The 26,980-nt window shown below is 36.5% G+C and overlaps 1 protein-coding gene across 2 annotated transcripts; it reads left to right on the plus strand.

The window, feature by feature from the left end:
• The first annotated feature begins 744 nt into the window (after positions 1-744).
• LOC115448913 lies at positions 745-26,683 on the plus strand. 2 transcript variants are annotated; one of them, XM_030176536.2, is made up of 11 exons: positions 745-1,078; positions 18,502-18,564; positions 20,416-20,582; positions 21,136-21,256; positions 21,470-21,591; positions 21,871-22,088; positions 22,152-22,284; positions 22,547-22,672; positions 22,962-23,133; positions 23,384-23,470; positions 23,640-26,683. In XM_030176536.2, exons 1-11 carry the CDS (start codon positions 884-886, stop codon positions 23,730-23,732), a joined length of 1,497 nt encoding a protein of 498 aa, XP_030032396.1. In that variant the 5' UTR covers positions 745-883; the 3' UTR covers positions 23,733-26,683. The 2 variants fall into 2 exon arrangements, with proteins under 2 accessions (XP_030032396.1, XP_030032397.1); XM_030176537.2 differs by lacking the exon at positions 745-1,078 and adding an exon at positions 15,169-15,320.
• Positions 26,684-26,980: the final 297 nt, after the last annotated feature.

Consider the following 26,980-nt stretch of genomic DNA (forward strand, 5'->3'; position numbering starts at 1 on the left):
CAATAAACTGCGACTTATAATCTGTTCAATAGTAAAGAAATTAAATAAAATGAGTTGTTTAATTCTTCCTCGAGTCTATTGTTTAACAAAATTAATCAAGTATGTAGAAGAACTAAACAACTTGATTTGTTTAAGGCGATACCTCAAGGTCCATTTTCATACATTTTGTTTCACCTTTAATCTGGGTAACTAAACAAGTATTGGCAAGTAAAGAATTTAAATTCACGTCTAGTTAGTGATTAGTTCTCGCAGTTGAAGAAAAACGTAAAAATAATTAATAATCATGGATATTTCGGCCTTTAAAATTTAATATGACGAAATTTTAAAGGCAGAAATATCCATGATTATTAATTATTTTTACGTTTTTCTTTCAACTGCGAGAACTAATCACTAACAACTAGACGTGAATTTAAATTCTTTACTTGCCAATACTTGTTTAGTTACCCAGATTAAAGGTGAAACAAAATGTATGAAAATGGACCTTGAGGTATCGCCTTAAATTGAAAATCCTAATGGTATTCACTTTTAGAATATTATATTACTAATGGTATTCTAATTTACCATATGGTTTCTAGTGTGGCAAAATTAAATAACTATACGAGTTATTTAGTTTATTTCAGCAAACTTACAAAACATTGTCGTGGCAGAAATAAATAAGAACTTTTTATTGTTTTGTATATCATCACGTAGCGCACTATTCATGTAGCGTATTTCCGAACGCAGCACAACTGACAAGTGACAGCTTACGTCACCTGCCTGTCACACGTGACATTCCCAGCCAGTCTTCATTGCAGATTTGTTTTTGCGAGTAAAACTTTTCCATACTCCAAGTTATTATCATTACGTAATTAAGGCTTTGGTGACATTTTTGTGATATTACACCATGGGAAGCCACCATAGTCATGAGGTCAAGTCTGGAGGAGAAGGGAATGCGAGTGGAGGCAGCACGCCTAGGGGCTCTCAGAGAGGCGCCGGGTCGCGTTCCGGGTCTGGAGGAGATCTCCAGGGCCTGTCGGGGTCAGCAGAGAAACAGGAGAAAGCGCCGTTATCAATGGTGCCCGTGGAAAAACTCGGCAAGGTAAGGTTAATTAGCATAACTGCCAAGTTCTGTGCGATGACGTTTATACGTTTGTTTTGATTCACATCTGATTGTGATTCAGATTGAACTACATAGACGGCACACGCAACTGATGATTCAACGTTTGAATTCGTGTTATTTGCACACGAAAATTAATTTGGGACATTTTCGCGAAGGTGCCCTGTGTTAATCGGGATTAATGGAGCGTGTGTTTGACAAGGTCCGTGATGGTCCAGTAGCCGCGGCGCTAGGTGTCAAGCGTTTAAAGTATTATAAATATTTTATTTGAATTTGGAATGCATTTTCGGTAATTAAAAATGAAATGAGGAAGTAATTGGGCAAGGATAAACATTCATTTAAATTATCAATGTAATGTACAACAATTAGGTAAAATAAATGAAACAAAATAATGTGAAAACATAAAAGGGGTGATTAAATTAGTATATAATAAACAACAAATACTATTTTTTTTTTACCTAATATATTCAAAACTTTTTAGCTATCATAATTTAATAAAATGAATTCTTCAAAGTGAATGAATAATATAATTAAAAATATACACTATATAGAACAAAGAAAGTATTTTTTATTGTAAGTTATCATAGAGAGATAACACAAACCGCACACTATGTTAGGAAATGGCAGATTATTGATATCACATGATAAGGATGTTTTGATAAATTCAATTATATAGAAATAAATGCATGAAATGAAATAAAACAATGACATGTGGTCATTAACTGGACTTATCAAACTTCAAATGACTTTTAACAGCAAGGTGTTCTTATGGATGCTATAATAAAAAAATGTATAAAAATTATCTTAACACAAGAATCAAACTCACAGCCAGCTGTTTAGAAACAAAAATAATTAATATAACGGTTGAAAGGAATTTTAAACTGATTAGGAACAATTTCTTTTTTATTGTAACCAATTTCAATAGGTGCAGAAAATTTACTGAATACACACTTGTATAATTTATACCACATAAAATGTTGATAGCATAAAAGCTACTTTAAGAGTCATGGGCAAGTGTTAGAAGGAGAGACCAGACATAAAAACCTTATATACTATCCCCAATGCAAATCTGTAATGTTCAACAACATGTATTGTATGGCAATCAAAATTTATAATAAATTACCATCTGACATAAAAAATACTGATTCCTTGACATCATTTAAAAACAAAATTAATAAGTGGCTTTTATCAAATTGTTTTTATAGCACTAAGGAATACTTTGAACATAAATAAATTTGTCATTATTTAAATTTTACAAATCTATACTATTATATAAAGCTGAAGAGTTTGTTTGTTTGTTTCTTTGAATGCGCTAATCTCAGGAACTACTGGTCCGATCCGAAAAAATATTTTTGCTTTGGATAGCCCTTTGTTCGTGGAGTGCTATAGACTATATATCATCACGCTATACCCAATAGGAGCGGAGCAGTAATGGCTAATCTCAGAAACTACCAGTCCAAGCTGAAAAATTCTTTTTGCGTTGGATAGCCCTTTGTTTGTGGAGTGCTATAGGCTATATATCATCACGCTATACCCAATAGGAGCGGAGCAGTAATGGCTAATCTCAGGAACTACCGATTCGAACTAAAAAAATATTTTTGTGTTGAATAGTCCTTTGTTTGTGGACCGCTATAGGCTATATATCATCACGCTAGGACCAATAGGAGCGGAGCAGTAATGGCTAATCTCAGGAACTACCGGTTTGAACTGAAAAAATCTATTTGTGTTGGATAGCCCTTTGTTCGTGGAGTGCTATAGGCTATATATCATCACGTTATGACCAATAGGAGCGGAGCAGTAATGAAACATTGAAATTTTGAAACTTGAAAAATTGAAAACGGAGAAAATTATTAGTTTTGAGAGCTTCCGTTGCCTGCGCTGCGTAAACGATTAAAGTTATGCCACAATGATGTATGACGGGATTGTTCCACTTAAAAAGTTCTAAAAAATATATTATAAAACAAAGTCCCCCGCTGCATCTGTCTGCATGAACGTGTTAAACTCAAAAACTACCCGACATATTAAGATAAAATTTGGTATGGAGACAGTTTGAGACCTTGGGAAGAACATAGGCTCCCGGGAAACTACTACTTTTATAACGGAAAACTTTAGCCTGAAAAACTTTATAACGCGGGCGGAGCCGCGGGCAAAAGCTAGTTTAATATATATCTATACTATTATATAAAGCTGAAGAGTTTGTTTGTTTGTTTGTTTGTTTGTTTGTTTGTTTGTTTGTTTGTTTGTTTGTTTGTTTGTTTGAACGCGCTAATCTCAGGAACTACCGGTCCAAACTGAAAAATTCTTTTTGCGTTGGATAGCCCTACGTTCGTGGAGTGCTATAGGCTATATATCATCACGCTATACCCAATAGGAGCGGAGCAGTAATGCCTAATCTCAGGAACTACCGGTCAGAACTGAAAAAATATTTTAGCGTTGGATAGCCCTTTATTCGTGGAGTGCTATAGGCTATATATCATCACGCTATACCCAATAGGAGCGGAGCAGTAATGGCTAATCTCAGGAACTACCGGTTCAAACTGAAAAAATATTTTTGCGTTGGATAGCCTTTTGTTCGTGGAGTGCTATAGGCTATACAGGGTCATTTTGTAACCCTAGACTTAAATTTAACTGCGAGAAAGTCATCTTGAAAAAAGCAGTTTACTATAAGTTACTCTAACCTAAGGTCAAAAACAAAAAAGTAAAATTTTCAAACAAAATAAATATTCAAATAGTCATTTTATTTTTACACACCTTTTGCCACTACTACTATACTAGAATTCGTCGGAGCGGCAACATCGCACACAGTCATTGATAATATTATGCTCACGCACACGAACGAGTGATGCACACTCGGAGCGCAAGGGTAGTTCGTCGCACCGCGCGCGCCGCGCCGCAACCGAACAGCTGATGTCGTCGCTTTAACTACCTAGGGTTTTGTGTCGAGCCACATCACTCAATCAACAATTAGACCAACAGCGACGACGCTACGCCGACGTTACAAAAAGACACATACCTAAACATCATTATCATCATCAGCCACATAAAGTCCACTGTTGAACATAGGCCTCCCCTAAAGATTTCCAGACGGACCTGTCGAAAGCTGCCTGCATCCAATGTGTTCCCGCGACGTTTATCAAGTCGTCTGTCCACCTTGCAGGTGGACATCCAACGCCAACATAAACATCACGCACTAATCATCACATTTCATTAGAACAATATTTTCTATGCTCAAACTATCATCATAAGCAAACGACATTAATCAAACAACCACAACTGCATAAGTTAGGTACACATAACACATGATTTTTGTAATTTTAAAGTGGTTTCAATCTTTTAAATCAAAACACACACATTCTAATGTCGGTAGTTCATCCATTTTAGTAGATAAGTACGTATAATAAATATGTTTAAGGGTTAGATTTATAACACTCATAACAATAAAATATCATTCTGCAAGTCTGGCAATTCACACGAACAATTAATAACGAAGTTACAATCTTGATAATAATTAGGTAATGTGTTAGTTTGAGGTAAAAATGTCGAGCGACGGGATGCGTCACGGCGCGGCGCGGCGTCCCAATAGGTATCTTAACATGTTTTCAAAATAGTAAATGCGTTTACCAATACCTAATGAAGATTTGTAGATTGCTTATCCCTTTAAAAGTTGTTTCATACTTCAAAGTATTTTTAATACAGTTAATTTGTAACTGCCTCGGTGCCGCAGTTGTTGTACGGATGCTTTGCTAAGGTCACGGGATCGAATCCCGGGTCGGACAAAATGATATTGGATTTTTCCATTCAGTACCTATCGCAAATTCATAAATCCACATTAAAATCGTAATGACAGAAACATAATCAATAGATTGTGATACGTTCAGTTTTGCGTACGCGTCAACGATGCAACTTCGCGATCGTAAAATATTCAAAATGACAAAAAATATTTCTAAAAATAGACTCTATTTTATACGTTTTAAGGTCGCATTTAGGGGACCACTTTAAATTTCTTTGTGCCTGACCGACCAACACGCGACACACGAGTTCAGCGAATTCTACAAACTAGCGGCAAGGGTCTGGAGTAGTGTTGCCTGATGTCCCGATTTGCGCGGGACGTCCCGATTTTCAGAGTTCTGGGAACATGACCCGTTTTGCACCAATAAAATTATTAAAACCACTAAGTATTATGAAAAAATAAACTACGCATTCATCACTGTGTTGAGTGTGACAATGCAATCAAAATAGCACGTATCATCTCACTAGCGCTGAACGTACAGTTTTGTTTTATTCTCTTGCTTAGAGATGAGACTACCCGGCGATCTGTGCTTTGATGTTAAAACAGCAATCCAAATTAAAACGCAACTTTAGCATGACTTGCAGTAATATTTTTTGTAAAACGAAATACATAAAACTTAAATTTTAAAAAAATACTTGCTTTTTTATGTCCCGATCCATAACACTAAATCTCGATTTGTTTTACCTTCTTGATTTTAAACAAATTGACCCTGGCAACACTAGTCTGGAGGTACACGATATTTGACGAGCCAGAGTTTTACTACTAACACGTGCCCTCGCAGTGTTACCAAACTTTTTTTTATTATTACCTTATTGTGCAATATCTTGTTTATTTTATACCCTGTATGCCTATTGAAAATGAATGACTGAATCCAAAATCTCTATTATACTTTATTACTTAAAATAATCTTTCAAAAATACTAAAATATTGCTGTGTATTATTTTAATTAGGTAGACTTTTCATTAATCATTTCATCATAAATCATTACTTATTTTATTTTGTAATACAATTGTGTGTTAAATCTGTTAGAACATCATGTAATAAAAAAAAAATCTAATATCAGAATTTTTGAAATACTGTGTCGTTTTAGCAAGCTTTTGGTAAAAAAGTTTATACTGACAACACTGCGAGTTTAGGCGAGAAAGAGTACGACTATTGTATTAAATAATCGCGCGCTCTTCGGACTCGGTCAAAGACTCGGACGCATTGCCATAGTGAACCTATCTAGCAAAGAAATGGTACAGAAAGCATAATATGACGTTCGGTAATGTCTACGTAGTCTTCTTTTAGATATTATGACAAACCGAAATATTAATGTTGGAATTAAAATAAATGTCGGAATATCATGTAGAATCTAGAAAAAATACGATACCAATAGATTTAAATTTTGTAACTTTAGTAATTATGTAGGTAACTTTTTTGGTAAGAAAACTATTTTATTAATGAAAATAACGTTTATAATTGACGTAATATTTTTTGTAGTAATTAATTATTGACTCAATGAACTGCTGCAACCAACTCAGTGAACGTATTGGGAGTTCATTTGTGAGCTGACCTTCTGAACCCTATAGGTTCGGTAATAATATCATCAGCTGTGACGTAGTTCATTCACTTCAGTTAAGCGCGCTAAGAGACAGCGTGATCAAAAAATCATAAATCTAAAATCGGGATTATTGACGTAAATATTCGTTACTTATGAATAATCTTTTGCACGGTGTTAGCAGAGGTCACCACGAACCTGTGGTTTCATTTAGTAACGCAATGTCGAAATGACCCTGTATATCATCACGCTATACCCAATAGGAGCAGAGCAGTAATGGCTAATCTCCGGAACTACCGGTTCGAACTAAAAAAATCATTTTGTATTGGATAGCCCTTTGTTCGTGAAGTGCTATAGGCTATATATCATCACGCTATGACCAATAGGAGCAGAGCAGTAATGGCTAATCTCAGAAACTAGGAGTTTGAACTGAATAATTCTTTTGTGTTGGATAGCCCTTTGTTCCTGGAATGCTATAGGCTATATATATCATCACGCTATGCCCAACAGGAGCGGAGCAGTAATCGCTAATCTCAGGAACTACCGGTTCGAATTAAAAAAATATTTTTGTGTTGGATAGCCCTTTGTTCCTGGAGTGCTATAGGTTATATATCGTCACGCTATGACCAATAGGAGCGGAGCAGTAATGAAACATGATGCAAAAACGGGGACAATTTATTAGTTTTGAGAGCTTCTGTTGCATGCGCTGCGTAAACGGTTAAAGTTATGCAACAATAATGTATGACGGAATAGTTCCTCTTAAAAAGTTCTACAAAAATATATCATAAAACAAAGTCCCCCGCTGCATCGGTCTGCCCGAACATGTTAAACTCAAAAACTACCCAACGTATTAGGATAAAATTTGGTATGGAGACAGTTTTAGACCCTGGGAAGAACCTAGGCTCCCGGGAAAATATATAGCGTGACTTTTATAACGGAAAACTTTAGCCCGAAAAACTTTATAACGCGGGCGGAGCCGCGGGCAAAAGCTAGTATATATATATATATATATATAATAAATTCATGACTTCCATTCTGAAAAAACATATTATAAAATTATAAGAAATATAATGTGAATTACATACTATATAAACAAAACTATGTAAAAGTTACTACTTTTTTGAGTACACAGTGTAGTAAAATTGTATTGCACACTGGTTCCTATCCCGGTAGAATGTATTAAAACATTTTGTTGCACCTACATTCAGCAATAAAAATTTGTATAAAATATATGGGTATTATCCTAGCAAAAAGAATAGACATAATGCCTGTTTTCAATATATAATTTGAATTATATTACAAGGTATTATAATAAAAGGCAATGACATTGGTTAATAAATCACTAAAGTAATTATTTAACAGTGCTGAATGTTATTTAAAGAATAATTTCACCTTGAGTAAGTGATAAAGTATAAATACAGCTTACAGTTGCTTGACTGATAACAACTATCTCAGGGTTGGAGCACATTGTTAACTTCACACAAAAGATTCCGAAAGTCATATCTGTGCCACACCATCAGGCTGTGGAATGGTTTGCCAGCATACATGTTCCCTCTTTCCTATAACTTGGGGTCCTTCAAACGGAGTGTCAAGAAGCAAGTATGCAGGCTTGCATAACTGTGTCAACCTTCCAGAGATGCTTGTATCTTTCTTGAGGCTTCTCTGTGCTTAACATTAGGTGTAGTTAAGCCACTGCCAAGCCACGTTAAAAAAAACTTCAGTCAGGCTCTAGATTATAGTTGTCAATTAAATGCACTTCTATTCAAATGTAATAGAATATTATTTATTCTGGTTGCATTAGTTAGTAAAATATTCTAAAACTTTTTATTCAATAAATTGTTTTGCCAGATATGGAACCTCATTCATTTATAATGGTTCTATAACTTGTGAAAATGGTAATGTCAACCAGTCACATCCTAGGGTCACTAGGTCAAAGAGATCAAAGACATATTTTTTTCAAAATTAATCAAAGTATTTAATTTACACATCCATTGCGTTCTAATAAACAATGATATTCCTGTAAATATTATTGACAGTGCATGATACAAAGATTTTTAACTATTAAACCGGTTAAATACTATATATAAAGAAAAATATTATTGATTTACTAAATATGTACAAATTCGTATCACACACTCACCAAATTCGAACCGCTTGAAATGATTGCACATTTGAAATAACAAGATAGTTCACACATAGATTATAACTGAACATAAATATGCAACAGGTGATGTTAACTTTTTAAGTAAATATACCAAAATCAAGTACAAGTTGAAAGAACTTGAAACAGTAACACAGTTATGATATTCAGGAGACATTGGCTCCGATCTGGGCCTTTGTCGTTAGACATTTCAATTAAATAATGGTGCCTATTCACATATATTTATATCGCCAAGGAAAAAAGTATTCCCACTGCATCTGATGGTAAGCGGAGTGAAGTTCAGATAAGAGTATTGACTATAATAATATAATAATATCAGCCCTGTATTATATGCTGTCCCACTGCTGGGCACGGGCCTCCTCTACTACTGAGAACGATTAGGCCTTAGTGCACCACGCCGATCTAGTGCCGATTGGTAGACTTCACACACCCTCAAAAATTTCTATAGAGAATTTCTCAGGTATGCAGATTTCCTTAAGAGACTATTGACTAACAAGAAATTATTATTTCTTCGCCAGAGGACAAAATTATGACAGCGTTTATAATGAATTGCTTCATGGGTGATTAAAGCCTATCTATACATTTAAAATAAAAGTTCAAGTGTACTTTTATCTACAGTGAAATGGGGGCAAATGCACCCTCTACCCATTTAGATCAGGTGGATTTATATTCTATAATATCCACACGTTTTTTATGGAGATTTGGTGGAGGAACAATTATAATTTCTCTGCTTTACTTCTAGACTCTTTAATAATAAAGAGTATAGAAGTAAACAAACAAACTCTTCAACTTTATTATAATATTATAATAATATAATAAAGTTGAAGAGTTTGTTTGTTTTAACATTCTAATCTCAGGAAGTACTGGTTCGATTTGGAAAAATCTTTAAGTGTTGGATATCCCATTTATCGAGGAAGGCTATAGGCTATATAATACCATGCTATGTCAAATTTTGGCAAAGCATAATGAAAAATTTTGCAAAAACAGGGAAAATTTATTCCTTTTGATAGCTTCCATTTTGTTCGCTACGTAAACGGGGAAAATTATACAACAATATTGGTTGAATTTTTCCTCTTAAAAAGTTCTAAAAAATATAAGAGTATTTTAAAACGAAGTCCTCTGCTGCATGTTTGCCTGTCCGAACGCGATAAACTCAAAAAATACCCAACGGATTTCGATCAAATTTGGTATAAATTAATTCAATTCGAGATCCTGGAAAGGACATTAGCTAATTATATCCCGGGAAAACTACCACGTGAGCGAAGCTGCGAGCAAAAGCTACTGACTTTAATATGAGTAAAGAATATAGAATAACTTGTATAAATAACTTGTTGTACACGTCTGTTTTTACCGACGCGACGTGTAAATATTTAAAACGACGTGTAAACAAAGACACTTCTATTTCCTTTTATTTGTAGACAATATCTCGTGTCCACACTTAGCGTGTTCGTCAGAATATTTACGCCTTTCGCCAAAGCCATATCGACTCTATGTTCATAATACAGAAAGTTGCTATTGTGGTGAAAAAAAATATGAACTCATTAAACACAATGTGACGTGGGTATAAAATTTTATAACATTGTAATTTTGTCAGACGTGTCGGCTTCATTAAGATTAATTACGGTGTAAGACACGTGATATGACGTTGAACACTTATCTTTAAAACCTATACCTTATCTATGGAAGAAAATGTAATATGTAAACAGAGTATCTGCATTTAAAAAAATCGTTTTCCAGACCTGCCAATTTCACCACATATATAACAGAGGTTTTGTTTAAGTGGTACAAGATATTTTATTGCTGGTTGTAAGATATATTATATATTCGCCCGGATAACGACCACCGCACACAATGGTGGCCATGGTGGCCTACGTAAGTGTGTCGCGTTCCGGGATCAGCCAGGGTATATCCGGTTCCAACAGGCCGGCATAATTCTGTCATGTCTTCTTGAAAAGAGTTCTTTTTGACAATGTAAGTCCATCAAAATCCATTCTGCCGTTTTATATATTAGAGAGAACAAGCAGATTGGCAAAATTATCTTTTGTAATGCATGATAAGGATGGTTTTTCTCAATTTGGTGAAAACCACTTTAAAAAAATATAATAATTCATAAAAATAAATATAATAATACTAGCGGACCCGACAGACTTCGTCCTGTCAAAAAGATTTGTAATATGACAGTTTTTTGTTCCTATTCTAGTTTATTGGCCTCTGGTTCCTATCTATTTTATTGTCGGGGCAAAAATTCTCCTGAACAGAACCTTCACCCTGGTGATAGGGCGTTGTGAATAAAAAAATAATTATTACATAAAACAGATATAAGCATTTAAAAGTAAGTAATCGCTTTATTGGTAATCATCATAATTATTAACAAAAATCAGTTTTATTTTCATTGTAGTGCTTTATGATATACAATATTTTTGTTTGATTCCCTGGCGCATAGACAAATAAATCTGATGGTTTTCCAACACGGGAACAGGCAACATACAATTGACCATGGGAGAAACATGGGTTTTCCAGATTAATACCACAAACACTTAATGATTGCCCCTGGGACTTGTTAATTTGACAAATTGAATTGAAGATTACGACTTTTGGTAACAGTTGTGTTTGTCTGATGTAATGACGGGAAAACATGCATTTTAAAGTAAAACAAAAGAAATAATATCGCGAAGCCAACCAAATAACTAATGATATATTAAATTTTGTGACTGTTCAATTTAGTCGGGTGCGCGATATCACTTTTGTTGAGTTTCAGAACGCGACATTACATTATTATATTCTTTGCTCCAACGCACACTGCTTTGATGTTAGGAATACATCTACATTGCTTAGACAACAGTGAACTTTTATATAATAGCAATAAAGCTCAAATTTACTCTACGTATTAGTTAGAAAACGTTTGTATGGGATAAAGAAAAAGGACTGTTTTTAGGGTTTTTCCGGCCATTATTTGATATTTTCTCGCCGTAAAAACCATCCTTGAGCTTCGACGAATATTAAAAAAAAAGAATTGGCCAAATTGGTCCAGGCGTTCTTGAGTTATGCGCTTACCAACACATTTAGCGATTCATTTTTATATTATAGATAAATACCAGATCCTTTCTACAATATGCTTGAGAAAGTTTTGCGAAAACCCTGCTTCGGGGTAAACTGGGGAAGGATGAACAAGGGTTTATTTATTTAAAAAAATATTTAATGCATTTAAAACCCTTGTAATATACCCAAATATAAATAACACAACTTCGTATGAAAATAGCTGGCGGACAGTTCGTCCGACGGCGGTCGTTACCTACCTCTTAAATCGTTCAGTGCGATGTAAACGTTTTGGCACGACTTTAAAAAATAAACTATCCGACGTTATTACAAACATTTCGTATTCACAAACATAATTACGTAGATTTCCGTTTATTGAAGCCGTAAGCGATATGGCATCTTTGATGTTGAGTTTAGTCATGTGAAATTTCTGAGTATACATTCCTTTCTCAAAAATACGTTTTATGAAAGGTTGGGCATTCCATCGCTTCTATTAAAATTAGGGACCCTTGTGTACTTTTTTTGTTCATTGAAATTGCGGACCTTTTTTGTTTACTTTTGTGGACTAAGACATTTTTTCCTTTACACGTTTTGATTCCAGGCCAACGGGAAGTATCCTATAAGTTTTAATTCCCTTGTGAAATACAAAACTATGCTAATAAACCTCATATCTTTTACGCGAGTTACAAGTTTGATTTATAACAGCTGAAATAAACCGTAGATCCGAATATTTGATATCAATTTTAACTTGTTACCTCTACGCGTTCCTGAGGAAATAGTTCGTGACAGACAGACAACAAAGTTATCCTGTAAGGTTTCCCTTTGAAGAACAGAACCTTAAAATAAAAAACATTGCAATGAGCCAAATGCGTATAACATATGTACATAAGGCGTTGATATTTAAAATAATAGTTTCCCCTCCATAACAATGTGCAATTGAGTACATTATGAGAGTCTATTGAGAACATTACGGCTCCGCGGTCTATTTACAGCGTGGAAGTGATGTCAGCAATGTCAAGAGTAATTTACACGCGCCGGGGATGCCAACATATTAAAAATTGTGTCTAGTAATTTCGTAATTTCACATCAGTTATGTATGTATAAATAATAAAAAATATTAACACCTTTTTTTATACAAGGCAAAGTGACCCATAATGATCATCTGAATGGGGTCCGGATAATGTCGACTGATGAGAGTTGATTATACCTCTCCACTCGACATTCTTATCCCGGTCTATTTGAAACCGGATATGCACATGTTGATCCCGGAATGCAACACACTTGCATAGGCATCCATTATGAGATAGTTAGCTTGTAGTACACTCCTGAATAATGATATTAATGACGAAATTAGCTAAAACTTAAAGCCGCGCCACTAATCTAGACTAGACCAAAGTGGCGGTCGTCTTATACCACATTTTAAACTAAGTCGTATTCTAAATTAGCTAGTACCTACTTACCAGAAGTACCTACACACGTAATCCACTTTCATCCTAAATTACATACCGAACGTAACAAATAATGTTTTTTTTTTATTTACACGAAACAGGTGACTGAAAGTCGATAGTTTTTTTATCCACTTAATAATTATAACAAAAATAACGGTATAAAAAAATCACGTGACTATTTGAAATTCGAAAAATATTTGAAAATGGAATGCTTTTTTTCTGTCACACGGCAACCCCGCACACCATAAAGCATGAAGGCCGATGCGTGGACATCTGCGTGGTACACCGCTCGGTATGACGTTAACGACACGATTACGAGATTAATCATGTGGTAATTATCGAGCACCCGAATCACTGATAGCAGTTAGTGGTGGACATTATGTCGAAGTTATTCGCTCGCATTAGTCGATTTTTTTTTTATGTTTACAATGTGATTTATACCACCTACCAGTAGCAAAGAGTCCATATAACGATTCCCGTCGCCTTCTCTTTCGCAATTTGATAAAATCTAATTATCATTAGAACGCTTTGTCAACCGCATTTAAGTATATTAGTACCTATATTATGTTGTGTTGGGTTCCTTTTGGAAAATTTTACTCGTCGCCATTACCACCCACTTACATATGAGACACCTTGGGCCATTTAACCAGTCAATCTCACCTTCAACCAGCCTAAGCTGTCACTTAAGAGCTTGTTTTCACCTGAGTCGGCGCTGTTACATAAACATTACTCAGCTGCTAAAATCCGTCACATATTGTGACTTAAAATGTGATATGAGCGGAGGTTATAAAATAGCGACTATCTTAAGATGCCGACCTTAATTTGACAGCGACTCAGCTAACACTTAAAAGCGAAACTGAGTCGCATCTATTGATATGACACCTAGCAGTAGCAAAGTGATATGTATGACACTCACAGCCTTAGTGCAAACTATTAAAAAACTAGCTGTCACTGTCATGCCGATACGCAGCTAACATCAGTCAGTAATAAATTAGTATCCAAAGCAAATGGTTGTTTAATTATGCGCAAACACTTCACAAAGGCTGTGATTCGCTTTAAACACTTTATTAATAAATAATAAATCAATGTTCGATAACATCTGCATAAGTTAATTGACTTATAATATTATGTTATATTTATTTATATACTACAACACAGTCAAAGATGTGTTATTATTCAAAGTGACACTTGTCTTTATTTAAAATGAAATCCGGCGTATCGTAGCAAACTTATCAATAGTCCAGATAACGATCGTTACGGAGAATCCTCTCAAGTGACTGATTACTTTCAGGCGACTACATTCTTTGAGGCGACGAACCTTATATGATCATGTGTGAAAAACACGCATCACGATAATAGACTGGAACTCATGACGCATAATTAATTTATTGGGTGATTAGCAGAGCTCCCAACTGCGTTTGTGTGGACTTGCTCTATTTGAGTCTGGTTTAAAGTAAATTTCAAATATCTTAAAATTACTATAAGGTTTTCTGAATATAAAATAAAAACGAATCTCTTTGGCATCCATTATACTCCGTCCACCTCTGGAAACTATATGCAAATGCGTCCAGTTGTTTTAGAGATGTGCCCCAACAAACAGAAAAACAGACTAAAAATCGCAATTTGTTTTATATTACTCTTTTTAGTCACCTCCTTTTCTTTTAATTATTTTTCTTTCAGTATACAGACACACCGAGTTCTACTGTGTTATTATATGTATAAGCTGCTGGCAGTGAGACTCACATTTCGGGAAATGACTTTCAATTTTTCATTCTTCGTCATACGTCCTAAAGACAAGCCGGCGTAATTCTGGCAGCTGTTGAGAAACGCTTGTTTCGTTATTCCACATTAGACTGTGGTGTATTTCTTATGCAGTGCACAAATTTTCTCTTAAAGCTGTACGCACACATGCGTCTGCTCCAAGACTTTTATTCGGACTATTAGTACACGAAAACGCAACCATATTCAAACATTATTTTTGTATTAATAAGTATCCCATCACTAACAAATAAACACACGTGATTATCCATTAATTATAATCGATAATATCCGTCTGATGTTATCATTAAATCTGTTGATAACAGTGATTTGTTTATTCATGCTAGTTGTGTGCGACTGCGATGTCGCAAGTGACGCTTCGGAAGCGCCGCGAGCGTCTCGTGCCGGCGTTAAAGAACTTACACTTAACAATTGTCGGCATACAGGCCACCAACTTAGAGAAGAGAAAATCTGCAGCGCCTACTTGTAAGGTGCGTCTCTAAAAACGCAGTTGTGCTGCTGCAAATATGCTGAACTGTGTCCCATCTCATTTATCTTAAAAGTTACTGTCTGAAGGAATATTCATTTAATTACTGAATGTGTAAAACCATGGCAACGGTAGAGTACTATGTAGAGCTTTTTGAAAAAACTCAATCATAGTGAGGTGAGATGGTGTCATTCCTCAGACACGTCGGCAGCCTAGTCGTCGTAGTTTGTTGCCAGACAAGCTACGATCTCGTGAAGTTGTTTAATTGAAAAAATTACACAAAATTTATTGCGTCGCGGAAATCGAATTCGTGATCTATCCTTTCTCAACTGACTGAAACGTAGCAAGGGGAAAAGTCGAAATTTCGTTCTAGTAGTACTGTAGTCTGTTTCCAACCCAACATAACCTAACCCACTGTGAGACGCTAATCTGTTCAAGCCTGAGTAGAATTTGATTAATATATGTTCAAAATAATATCTCTAACCCTTTGAGGAGTTTGCAAATATCTTTCTTAATTTCTTCCCTTCCCTTTTACACCCGTCTACCCTCTCATTAGTAACCTCTTGGTAACTATATCTGATAACCAAAAATTTCGCCTCGGTTCAATGGCGTAAGGTTTAAATACAATAATTATTTATTACCTAGTAGTTTCCTTCTTCACGGTTTATTCATTACTGCTAAGGTAAGTACCTCAGGTAACAATGGACCTTCTGTGTATAGACGGTTAATGTTATTTCAGCATAGTTTCCTGTATCACTATAATTGGCTTCTATCGTGTTCGTTGTTTAATAAATCAGAACTGTTCGCCTTGGTTATTGATAGGATTGCGAGCTGGAAGGTCGTAGCTTCAATTCCGAGGTTGGGATTTTTTGTGCGAATTTATAAACTCAGTTGCTAGGTTTTGGATCGCTTAGGAAAAGTTTATAACGAATAAGGAGTTCGTTGTTACAATATACCAAAGTTTTTTATGTAAATTGTTTACTTTCTTATGGATTTGGATTTGGACCCGACAAGATAACGATTATCAACCATTTTCGATAGTCGATCCCTATCCCTTTTCTCGATCCATCTCAAAATGACCTATGACCAATTAAAACGTTTTTTTAACAAGCTTACAAATGAGTTATTTTGAATGGTTTATTCTCAGAATCGGATTGAAGATTGAGATTCGGATCGTTTATTGAGAACGACTGTAAATGTGTTAAAAAGTATGTACTCACTCAGAGCGCTCAAAAGTCAATCATGGCTTATTAAAGCAGACCGGCATAACACCGGTGTGTGCTAAAACACCACGTTTTTTCTTGGGTGACAATATATATAAACTATGTGTATTGTACCCATCAGGTCGAGTGCAATCACCACCGTGCCAAGATAAATGAATAAAAACGGTCGAGTCGCGCTCAAACGATCGGTAACCAATATACGGCATATTGAGGCCTATAAGGGGCCGCGTACATTCCCTGCACCCTCTCCTCTTCGCCCATCCTAAGATGGTTCCTTATCCCTCCACACTTCCTTCCCAACCATCTCCTCCCAACTTTCCTCCAGAGCCCTGCCGTCGCTAAACTGAAGGATTCCAGTATCCTGTGAGCAGGTTCACCCGGTATTGACTGCGGCGTCTGTAACTCAAAAAAATTATATATATGGCATATTGGTTATCGACATAAGACAGGGCGACATGTATTAAGGAACGAGCCTCTCGCCTTAGCGGGCACAAATTCCAATCTCCGGGCTGATATTGAGTTGACCAACCCAATATGACTGCCCTTACCTTAGCCAGTAATATTAAATCAAAACTCCTTATTATTAATACCCATATTAAATACTTAACAATAAGCGGTTTAGGCTTAATAAGGATTTGAGATTAAACTTGCAAGTTCAGTGATTATGTTGTCTACATCTTATCAGCGGTCTGACGTATCAATGATTGATGTATTTTAATCAATTATTAACGTAATCATTGTTTGTTTTAGATCTAAAATTATTTGAAGTAAGGAATATGGAAAAAGAGCGTTGTTAAAATAGTATATGTTTAATTATTACGTAGTCCTTTTTCGCAGTTAATTTTTGCGTAATATCTAGAGTATATAATGTCATTTTGTTCGGCATTTATAAATATATATCTTTGTTATTATAGAAACTAAAATATATAATAAAAACCGTTGTCCCACGCTAATAAAATATGGCAACTTGATTCTTATTCGCCCGGCTATACTGAACATCGTATATGTCGGTGTTACGATGTGAACATTACTAAGCAAGGTTTTCCTAACATTGTAGTTCAGTAAAATTCGACCTTCATTCATGTCACTGTTTTCCTGGTGATTCTCATGACGTCACGTGTTTAACAGACAGCACGCGCACAACCACAACCTACTATCTATGGTCTCCTAGTACCTCGTCATTGTTATAAAAATAGATTCTACAGTAATTATGTTGTTTGTTTAGGTTATTTATGGAATATTTTATCTTAGCAGGGTAAAGTACTTTATTTTTATGCAGGCACGGTTTAGTAAGCCCACTGGAACTGATGATGAGTGGGGTCCAATAGAATTTCGATTGACGACAGATGATTACCCGTCGGTAGTCGACACAATTATGTCAGCGTGTTGGAATCGGATATACACAAGCTAATCCCGGAGTACGACACACTTACGTGGGCCACTATGACGGGTTTTAACACCTTGTGGACGATGGTCGCTACCACTAGCAAATCGGTCTCACGCCGGTTGCCAGAATTATGTCGGCTTGGCCTTCTAAGTGTACAGATACTCCGATATATTATTTTACCCAATATTTTCAGAAAAAATATATGTAATGAATATTAACTAATATAAGTACTTACTGCTACCTCCTAGCCAGAAAACGTTAGTAAAGACAAAATCAAGGAGCCCTATACCGTCAATAGGGGCGAATCCGCCTTTTTGCAATTACGGGCTTTCTATTCGAAGGACAACTTCTATATCCGTATAGATAAGAGAGTTCAAAATCCCTTATTTATCTACACGGCTATCAAAGATGTCCTTCGATAAGAACGCCCGTGATTGCAAAAAAGACGAATATGCCCTCGTAGACGGAATAAGGCCCCCCTGACTTCATACCAAATCTCTTCCGCGACATTAAAGGAGTGCGTTGTGTCTACAAGCTGTTTTTAAACTAATAAATTGTATTTTCTGTTCTTCCAGTTGTTAGCACAGCGGTCACAGAAAGAAGATGGCGTCAATGGAGTCACGGAAAAGTCTTTTACCGTAAGTAAAACAAATATATAATAATAATAATATCAGCCCTTTATTATATACTGTCCCACTGCCGGGCACGGGCCTCCTCTACTACTGAGACGGATTAGGCCTTAGTCCACCACGCTAGCCTAGTGCGGATTGGTAGACTTCACACACCCTGAAAATTTCTATAGAGAACTTCTTAGGTATGCAGGTTTGCTCACGAAACAAATATATTGTAAATAAATAATTAGACGTTTCAATCGTTTAGAAATCTTTATTATATTATAGATGTTTATTTTGCTCGTCTTTGTACGAGGCAAAAGTGCAAAACAAAATCCATTATACCATAGAAATCGTCACAGCGGTTACGGTCCTTTACTTTTCTTAAGAAATCATTACGTAGGATTGGAATCGCACATATCAGAGGATTGGACAGGATGACTGACTGTTAAATTCGCCGATATATAAATCTCATGTGAAGCGCGAAACTAGATTTAAATAAATAGTACAGTCAGACACAAGAGTAATTTAAAACTACTAATTCTCTCTCAATCTACTCTCAATTATTTCTCCTTTATCTAATCTGTAGCCAGTGTAACTGTGTGTAACCAATGTACTGGACATAATAAGACTTAACATCTCATGTCTCAGGATGGCGAGCGCAGTGGAATACTAAACAATACTTTGTAATTCAAGGTGTTGAATGGTATTTCTATTGTATATGGGCGGTCTATCGCTTACCATCAAGCGTCTCGTCTCGTTATTCAAAGAATAAACAAATTATAGCCGTTCAAAAGTTTTAAACTTTTGATTGCGTATAACTTTTTTATTCTTTATTCTTCCATTTAAAATTTTGGAGTTGTTCAACTAAATTTGCGGCCGACTGTACATTAATTTCCAATTCTGTACACTACGTTGTATAATATTTGCGTTGGCAGACAACCAACGAGTTATCGCTTCCAATCTTGCCACGATTCCTGCTCTCCGCTGTGACTGAAATCTTTTGGATCATCTAAATCCATATGATGATTTTATCTCCACTGGGATTATTGCTTGTATGTACGAATCTAATAAAAAATCTCTATAGATGATTCTTGAGTAAAATCTGCGTATTGTAAATGATTTCTTATGTTTGCGCGAATGTTAGACATCGAAATAAATGGATTTTATCGCGTTTTTTTTATATTATAACTTTCTCTCGATGTTTGGAAGACTGCAGCCTTAATGGTCACGGGGCGGACTGGTGTTGGTCGTCCGAAAAGTTAACGTTACAATATCTACCGACCTTGTACGACAATACATTTTTTAATCTAAAAAAAAATACTTGCCTACAATATACGTCGATAATATAAAACTACTTTTCGGACTTTATCTAATATCATATAAGAAAGTCGGAGAACGGCAATATATCAGTCAATAAAAACCAGCGTCAGAGAAACCTTGATATAATCATTGTTAAAAAAAATCTAACTTAAACTCCAAGAACGGTTACTAACTACGATACACTTCACCAAAAACAGCAAAAATATTTAAAAACCATAAATGTTCACAAACAAATCTTCTAATCAACTTCTATTAAAAAAAAACCTCAAATACGCCATTACCGTAAACGACAAAAATCATGAGCACTGGTAAGCAGTTGGGGGGAAGACGGGAGGCCGGCCTGCCTATGTATAAATTTGACGAAATTGTATAGAAGCCGAATGCTAAATGTAAGCCATAAACAACGAGCATAGACTGAGGAACTAATTGCGCATCACATCGGCTTGTTGGACGTCAAATCCATGCGAGAATAGGCTCACGACTCGTAGCTCTATCTATCCCAGTCACCAGAGAACACTCCAAAACATTTCCACAAGAAAATTCCCGATTCCCCAGAAATACCTGTTCCCAATGTACCCGGAGCTGGCGCGTCAGTTCTACAAGTACATCCACCGCGTGGGCAAGTGCAAGAATAAGCACATCCCGCTGTCCACGTTCCGCACACAGTGCGAGAAGATACTCAGCATGCTCGACGACGCCGCCATCATCGATACTTACGTCAGGTGAGGACATGCAGCTTAAATACATAGCATCAAGTTCTGACCCTAATTAAGAAGAATCTAGAAGTTTACATACATCTAAAACAGTTTTTGACCCGTCATAGTCACCCACAGTTCAAGTCCTATGTTTCGGGAATTAGCTAAAATGACTTTCAATCTCAAACATTCAAACATGCTATCCAAACTAATTGCTCACACCAGTTGCTTTACTAGTTTTATAGCATCCTCCTGGCTATGAGTTATGACCTTTGAAATTATAAGTACGGTTCCTAGAGCGGATAACATTTCGTGTGTTTTGAATCCAAAAATTCGACATGAGATGGTTGGTATAAAATTTTTGCATCACGTGAACACTATGAAAAAGAGCCCTTGCTTACCCTTTAAGTAATAACGTGGTGATTTTTACGTACGTTTCGAACAGGCCGGCATAATTGTGTTGACTTACGAGGGTTAAACTTCACCAATCAACACTATCGGAATGCAACTCCGTTTACCAACAAACGCTATGGAGTCACTTTGCCATGCTCATATCAAAATGTGCGTGTGTGTTCTGCAGGATGTTCAGCATGGAAACGGATGAAAACAACGTGACGCCGGACGGACTGCGCAGCCTGCTTTACACTAGCTACAAGCTCTCCATGGACCACTACCCTGAAGGGCCGCAGACGTGTCTCATGGTGAATACAATAACAATAGTTAAACCACAGACATAAAATATATTCCTTATTTCTAGATTTAATTTTTTTTTTTGTTAATGCCTATTACAATCAAATTATATATTTAGTCTCATCTGAAATAGATGGAAAGGAGGTCTTATGGACATTACGCTGATAATGGAAATGGTATTAATAATAAAGTTGATGTTAATGTAAATTTTGTTGGTGCGACAGATAAACAAGACGTTGTCAGCGGTTGTGAACGGGTGCTTCAACAAGAAGGATTCGCACAGCGTCGGGTTCGTGGTGCGCTGGCTCGAGGAGCATTGTCATAGGCTTGTGTTTCCCGTACACAGGTCAGTTTGCTTTACAAGTGTTGGTTAGGTTAGGATGGGTTGTAATGTTGAAGATGAATTTTGGTTTCGAATTTTTTTATAGTAATTTGGAGGGATGTAGATAAATTTATTTCTTGTAGGTTTTGCTATCAGTGCTTTTTATGATTTTTTTTTATAAGATATCAAGTATTTATATTAAAGCGTTAGTGTTAGTATATCTATGTTGTAATAATGTGCCGTGATAACCGGTTCTAACGACATGGTTGGGAGCACCTAATTACATTCGACGTCGTGCCGCAGGTACTGCGTGCACCTGCTCGCGACGCGGCACCGCGACATGTCGGCGTGCGTGGAGTCGGACGGCGCGGGCGCGGGGCTGGAGCTGGCCACGCCCGTGCTGGAGCGCGGCGCGCGGCGCGGCTCGGCGCTGCTGCCGCTGTCGGCCGCCTGGCTGCTGGCCGGCACCGCGCCGCCGCTCTACAGCCGCCCCGTGCAGCCGCCGCCGCAGAACCCGCACGGTAACTAGCGCGACACCCGTGCCGCGTCACGCCGGGGACAGTACTAATGTGGTGTGGGTGCAGGCGGCGGGCTGGCGTCGGCGGCGTGGCTGGCGCGGCTGGTGTGCGCGGTGCCGGTGCACTGGGCGCCGCTGTACGACTCGCGCGACCACGGGCTCGGCGCCAACAGGTTCCTGCACCACACGCTCGCCTACAGGTCAGCCGCCACACCAACACTCGACCGAGGGAAATACAATACCTACAGTTCGAACTATTATTGTAAAAAAAATATGTGAACCTCAAGGCTTGATACCAATTAAAAGCACTAAACGAAAAATTCAAAGATAATTTTCTTCTACAGCTGAAAATAATAATGTCAAAAATTATTGTTATAGATACTTTATACATATAGGTATATTATGAGTAAAAATTATACCAAGAAAGTAAAAAAACATAATCAAATATACTACATTCCGCAGGGGTCCCACGCTGGTGATGCTGCAGGCGGAGGAGCTGGTGGTGGTGGTGTGCAGCCCGCAGGAGTGGCGCGAGACGCATCAGTACTGGGGCGGGCCGGACAGCGCTCTCATACAGCTGCTACCGACGTGAGAACGCTATGCAAAATTGTACCGAATACGATAAATGAGCGATTAGAGGATAATGCGAGAACAGCCTTATCCTCTTCTTTCGTCTCCTCTCTTCTCTACTTTCCTCTTTTATCCGTCCTTGTCATTTTGTTTTTTCCGCTCTCTTCTTACCCTTTTTCTATGCTATTCTCGGCTTCTCTACTTGGTTCTTCACTCCTTTCTGCTCGTCCATTTTCCCTCCTCATATCCTCTATTGTCTCCTCTGGTTCAACATAAACTCCATCGATACCTTCCCTCCCTCCGACAGGTTCCACGTGGTGGAGCACGCCGCCAAGATGTTGTACCTGAACACGTCGATCCGCGGCTACCCGAAGGGTCTCCGCGCCGGCTCCGACCCTCGCAAGCCGCTGCTGTCCATCGGCGAGGACTTCGACTCGCTCTCGTTCAAGGGCGTGCCGTACCCGCTGCAAGCTATTGAGGTGACTACCCTCGTGGATACATTCCATTAAGAGTCTGGTTAATGTAGGGCTTGTTTTAAATATAACTAATGATATAACCAAGTACAGTGTTCCACAAAAATTGCTGTGTATCTTAAAACAGCTGCATATTAACGAAGAGATATGGTTGGTATATCGACATCATGACAGTATGCCATAATGAGAGTTCATCTGTTGATTTTACATCTACATGTATTACAAATTATGTCTGCTAAAACTATAAATTTTGCAGGTGTGGGGCTGCGGAGACCAGGCGTCGCGTGAAACTCAACTAGAAATCAAGAAATGGCAAGTGAGAGAAGCGGAAAGGCAGCGACAGGTACTGATCTATGGATATTGCATTTAATAGTCCGAATACGACTCAAACTTCGTCCTTCTCCGCCCAACCCACTCCAAACCCTATCTCTTCCGCATATTTTAGAAAGAATTGATAATAATTAATAATTGAAGAATTGATAATTGATTAAATTTTTACCCTTTCATTCCAGGTGAAACTATCAGCTGCCGACTGGATAGAGCATCCCGATAGATACCTACTGGAGCTGGCCGGCAGACCGCAGTACAACAACTCTGCCAGCTAGCCTACGGAGTGAAGTGGTAGTGCTACTGACAGGTGCCAGGGTACTGACACTGGCGCCAGGGGACATGTGTTCACAAGACAAAGTGATTAGTGCATTATGACTTGAAGAAATAATTTGTGTAACCAAGTGTTTTAAGTGCTAAAGCCTCAGTAATCTAATAATAGTGTACAGATAGAGGCACGAATCGTGAGCACACTCGTGATTGGTCCGTTTGTCCTCCAACGCGTCGATGTGCAACGTGATTGGTTACTCAATCTATGCTTGTTGTCTATTGGCTTACACATGCCCTATTACGAGACACTTTCATCCAATTTGTACTCACGCGTACTGATCCCCGCCACTTTTTTTGTGCTCATGACTTGACCTATTATTGTACAGTGTAAACTGTGATGTTTGATTCCCAAATCAGACAAAATGTTTTCAATTGGCCAAAAATGTGACTTTACTGGGATTAAAATGCCTGACGCGGTGACAGGCTCGCTTCCTACCACACAATTGAGCAGAAATGGGTTTTGTGGGTGTACTAGATGCATCTTAACCTGGGGAAGATCTCAATAAAGGCAAACATACAGAGCGACATCGTCGTGAGCATAAATAAAGCTTCTTAAGTCAGGATATAAAAAAGCCAGGGGTTCAGATATAAACTCAGTCTACAATATATGCTTGTGTATTCCTTTGTATCTCATCCTAGATATATAGTACACTCGCCTTAATGAAAAAAACTTTAAGGCCATGTTAATTTGTGTTCCAAATTGTAATAAAACCTATATCAGTGTTTAAATATTAAATTTGTTTTTGATACTCACTCAAAGCTCTTTATAGCCATGTCTATGGACAAAATAACAAATTGTAAGAATGACATGGCATTTTCGATCTCCAATATGAAGTATAGAGATTGTAACTGTCTCAATTGTTTCATAACCCGATAAGTGATTTGGGTGGTGAAAAAACTTAAACAATTGAATTTTATAGTTCTACAAATTATCAATTATTTGGCTGATTGTATGAGGTGATTCATTTATATACAGAAGCTAGATTAAACCTTGCCCACTTTTTAAGAAAAAATATTATGTATCAAATGTGTTACTAACAAAAGTCCTCAGGAAAGAGATTAAGGTATTACATTTGACTTTTAATTAACAATAATAATACATACATATATTTAATATTTGAATAAAGTTACATTGTCTGTATAGTTTTACATGTTAGTGTGTTACTGATTTAAAAGACATTTTGTATGGATTTATAAACATACTTTCATTTTTCTTTGAAACTGAATGTGAATGTCTATATAATTTTGAAAAAATAACCATATATCTATTATACTAATAAATATAAGACTAGGCAGAATGATTTTCTTCTTTTAACTAAAAAACTATAAAAAATATACATATTACTTACAGCCAGTACTTATTTTGTACTTAAATAAAAATTCTTTTTAATTTATTTTATAAAATTATTATTCTCATTTACTATTAAAAAGTTGATGTAGTTTTTGCTCATATAACAATTCCATTTGGGCATAAGGTAGCATTAAAATGAACATTTATTTATAATCTATGGTGGAATGGAAGGTGCAAAATTGACAAACTGTAGACTAACTTACAAAATTAACATTATATAAGAATAAAAAGCACCAGTTACAATACTAATAAATACATTTCAATGACATAGCATAAATGTAATTTGTGTAGCCATACTGCTTCCATTAAATTAAATTAATATAATTCAAGCATCAAAAATGGCTAGTAACTTGTTTATTGTTTTTGCCATTGACAGCACATTAAGTATAAGTTTCTCCTTCGTGTTTTTAAAGGGGGCTTTGACAACACTTTACAGGTAAGCAGTTGTGCTTCTAACATGTTTAGAAACGCTATAAATTTCTCTTTATATAGAAATATTATTTTATAAGAAATATGCTCAGTATACAGTAGTCAGTACTTTGTTGTCTATGGTTCAACCAATACTTACAATTTGATTGAACAAGAGTTTATCGTTCAGCCAATAATTTGCTGAAATGTTCTAATTATGAATATTTTGGTGTTAGAATTTAGAACGACGGTAATGTTTATTTTTTAATGTTTTATTGACTAACGACATTGTTCCTAGTGTAAGCCATATAAAGTCATTGTTATTTAATATGAAACGCTTTTGAATAATTGCCGAGAATGTCTGAATGATAAAGCCTACTTAACGTAAGTAGATTTAGGGACTAAGTTTTACCAATGATAGATAAGTGTTTTTCATTTACGCCGATTTTTTGTAAATGATATTTGCTTTATTTTTTATGGTTCGGCGTTTACAAATAAGTTTTGGTTCGGGACATGGGTGAGACGGGCTGGAGAGATTAACTCCTATAGAAGTGCTGATTTTTTTTATTTTAAGGGAATCTGTACTGCACACTTTTTATCAAAATATAACCCAAGACACGAAAAATTGCACGATTTTTTTTCATTGCTACGACATTTTGTTCAATGGCACATCTAATAAAACCTTTCTGATGCGGCTGCTTGTACCGGTTCGGTCTATAAATTGCGCCACATTGTTTTGCAAGGTGGAGAATGATTTCTTCAATAATACTTTTTATGTACTGTCAGACATAAAGCTAGCTAAACAAATTCAGAATTTCCATACACTTCTATACAATAACTTCAATGGAAATATTTTTTCAGTATCTAAAATAAAATAAATTATTTGGTGTTTATTTTAGGTAAGAAACAACAATTGTTTTAACGGATATAAAAGTTTACAGGCGATTTTGATGTGTTCAGCTACTTTTGCTTCTGACTGTACCTATACATCACATAAGTTAGTGTCATGATGATGCACACGGCCTTATACGCTTTTTAGGTGCTAATGTAGATCGTTTTTGTGCTTTAAAAGATATGTGAGGACCTACAGTATACATTAAATAGTTTGTAAAATGACGTAATAAATATATTTTAAATACATTCGCTGTTTTCTTTATACTATGTAGTGCCTGTCATTTCATAAAACAAAGTATTAGGAAAAGGAATACGTATATGGGTTTTATGTTGGCGGTTGAGTTGAATGAGAGTAGTATTCATGGCACTGCCTTGAACGTGCACTTCACGACACAATACAACATGGATCATTTTAGGTCAATATTTCACTTTGTGAATTTATCGTTCGCTTTAACGGTGAAGGAAAACATCGTGAGGAAACCTGCACATCTGAGAAGTTCTCTATAGGAATTTCGAAGGTGTGTGAAGTCTACCAATCCGCAC

The sequence above is a fragment of the Manduca sexta genome, chromosome 9, assembly GCF_014839805.1.
Source record: "Manduca sexta isolate Smith_Timp_Sample1 chromosome 9, JHU_Msex_v1.0, whole genome shotgun sequence".
Lineage (NCBI taxonomy): Eukaryota > Metazoa > Arthropoda > Insecta > Lepidoptera > Sphingidae > Manduca > Manduca sexta.

Excerpts from the sequence above, each read along its gene's own strand:
- LOC115448913 (XM_030176536.2), top strand. The coding sequence starts at position 884 with ATGGGAAGCCACCATAGTCATGAGGTCAAGTCTGGAGGAGAAGGGAAT. Across the intron at positions 1,079-18,501 it reads CCGTGGAAAAACTCGGCAAG|TTGTTAGCACAGCGGTCACA; the intron begins GTAAGGTTAATT and ends CTGTTCTTCCAG. Across the intron at positions 20,583-21,135 it reads ATCATCGATACTTACGTCAG|GATGTTCAGCATGGAAACGG; the intron begins GTGAGGACATGC and ends TGTGTTCTGCAG.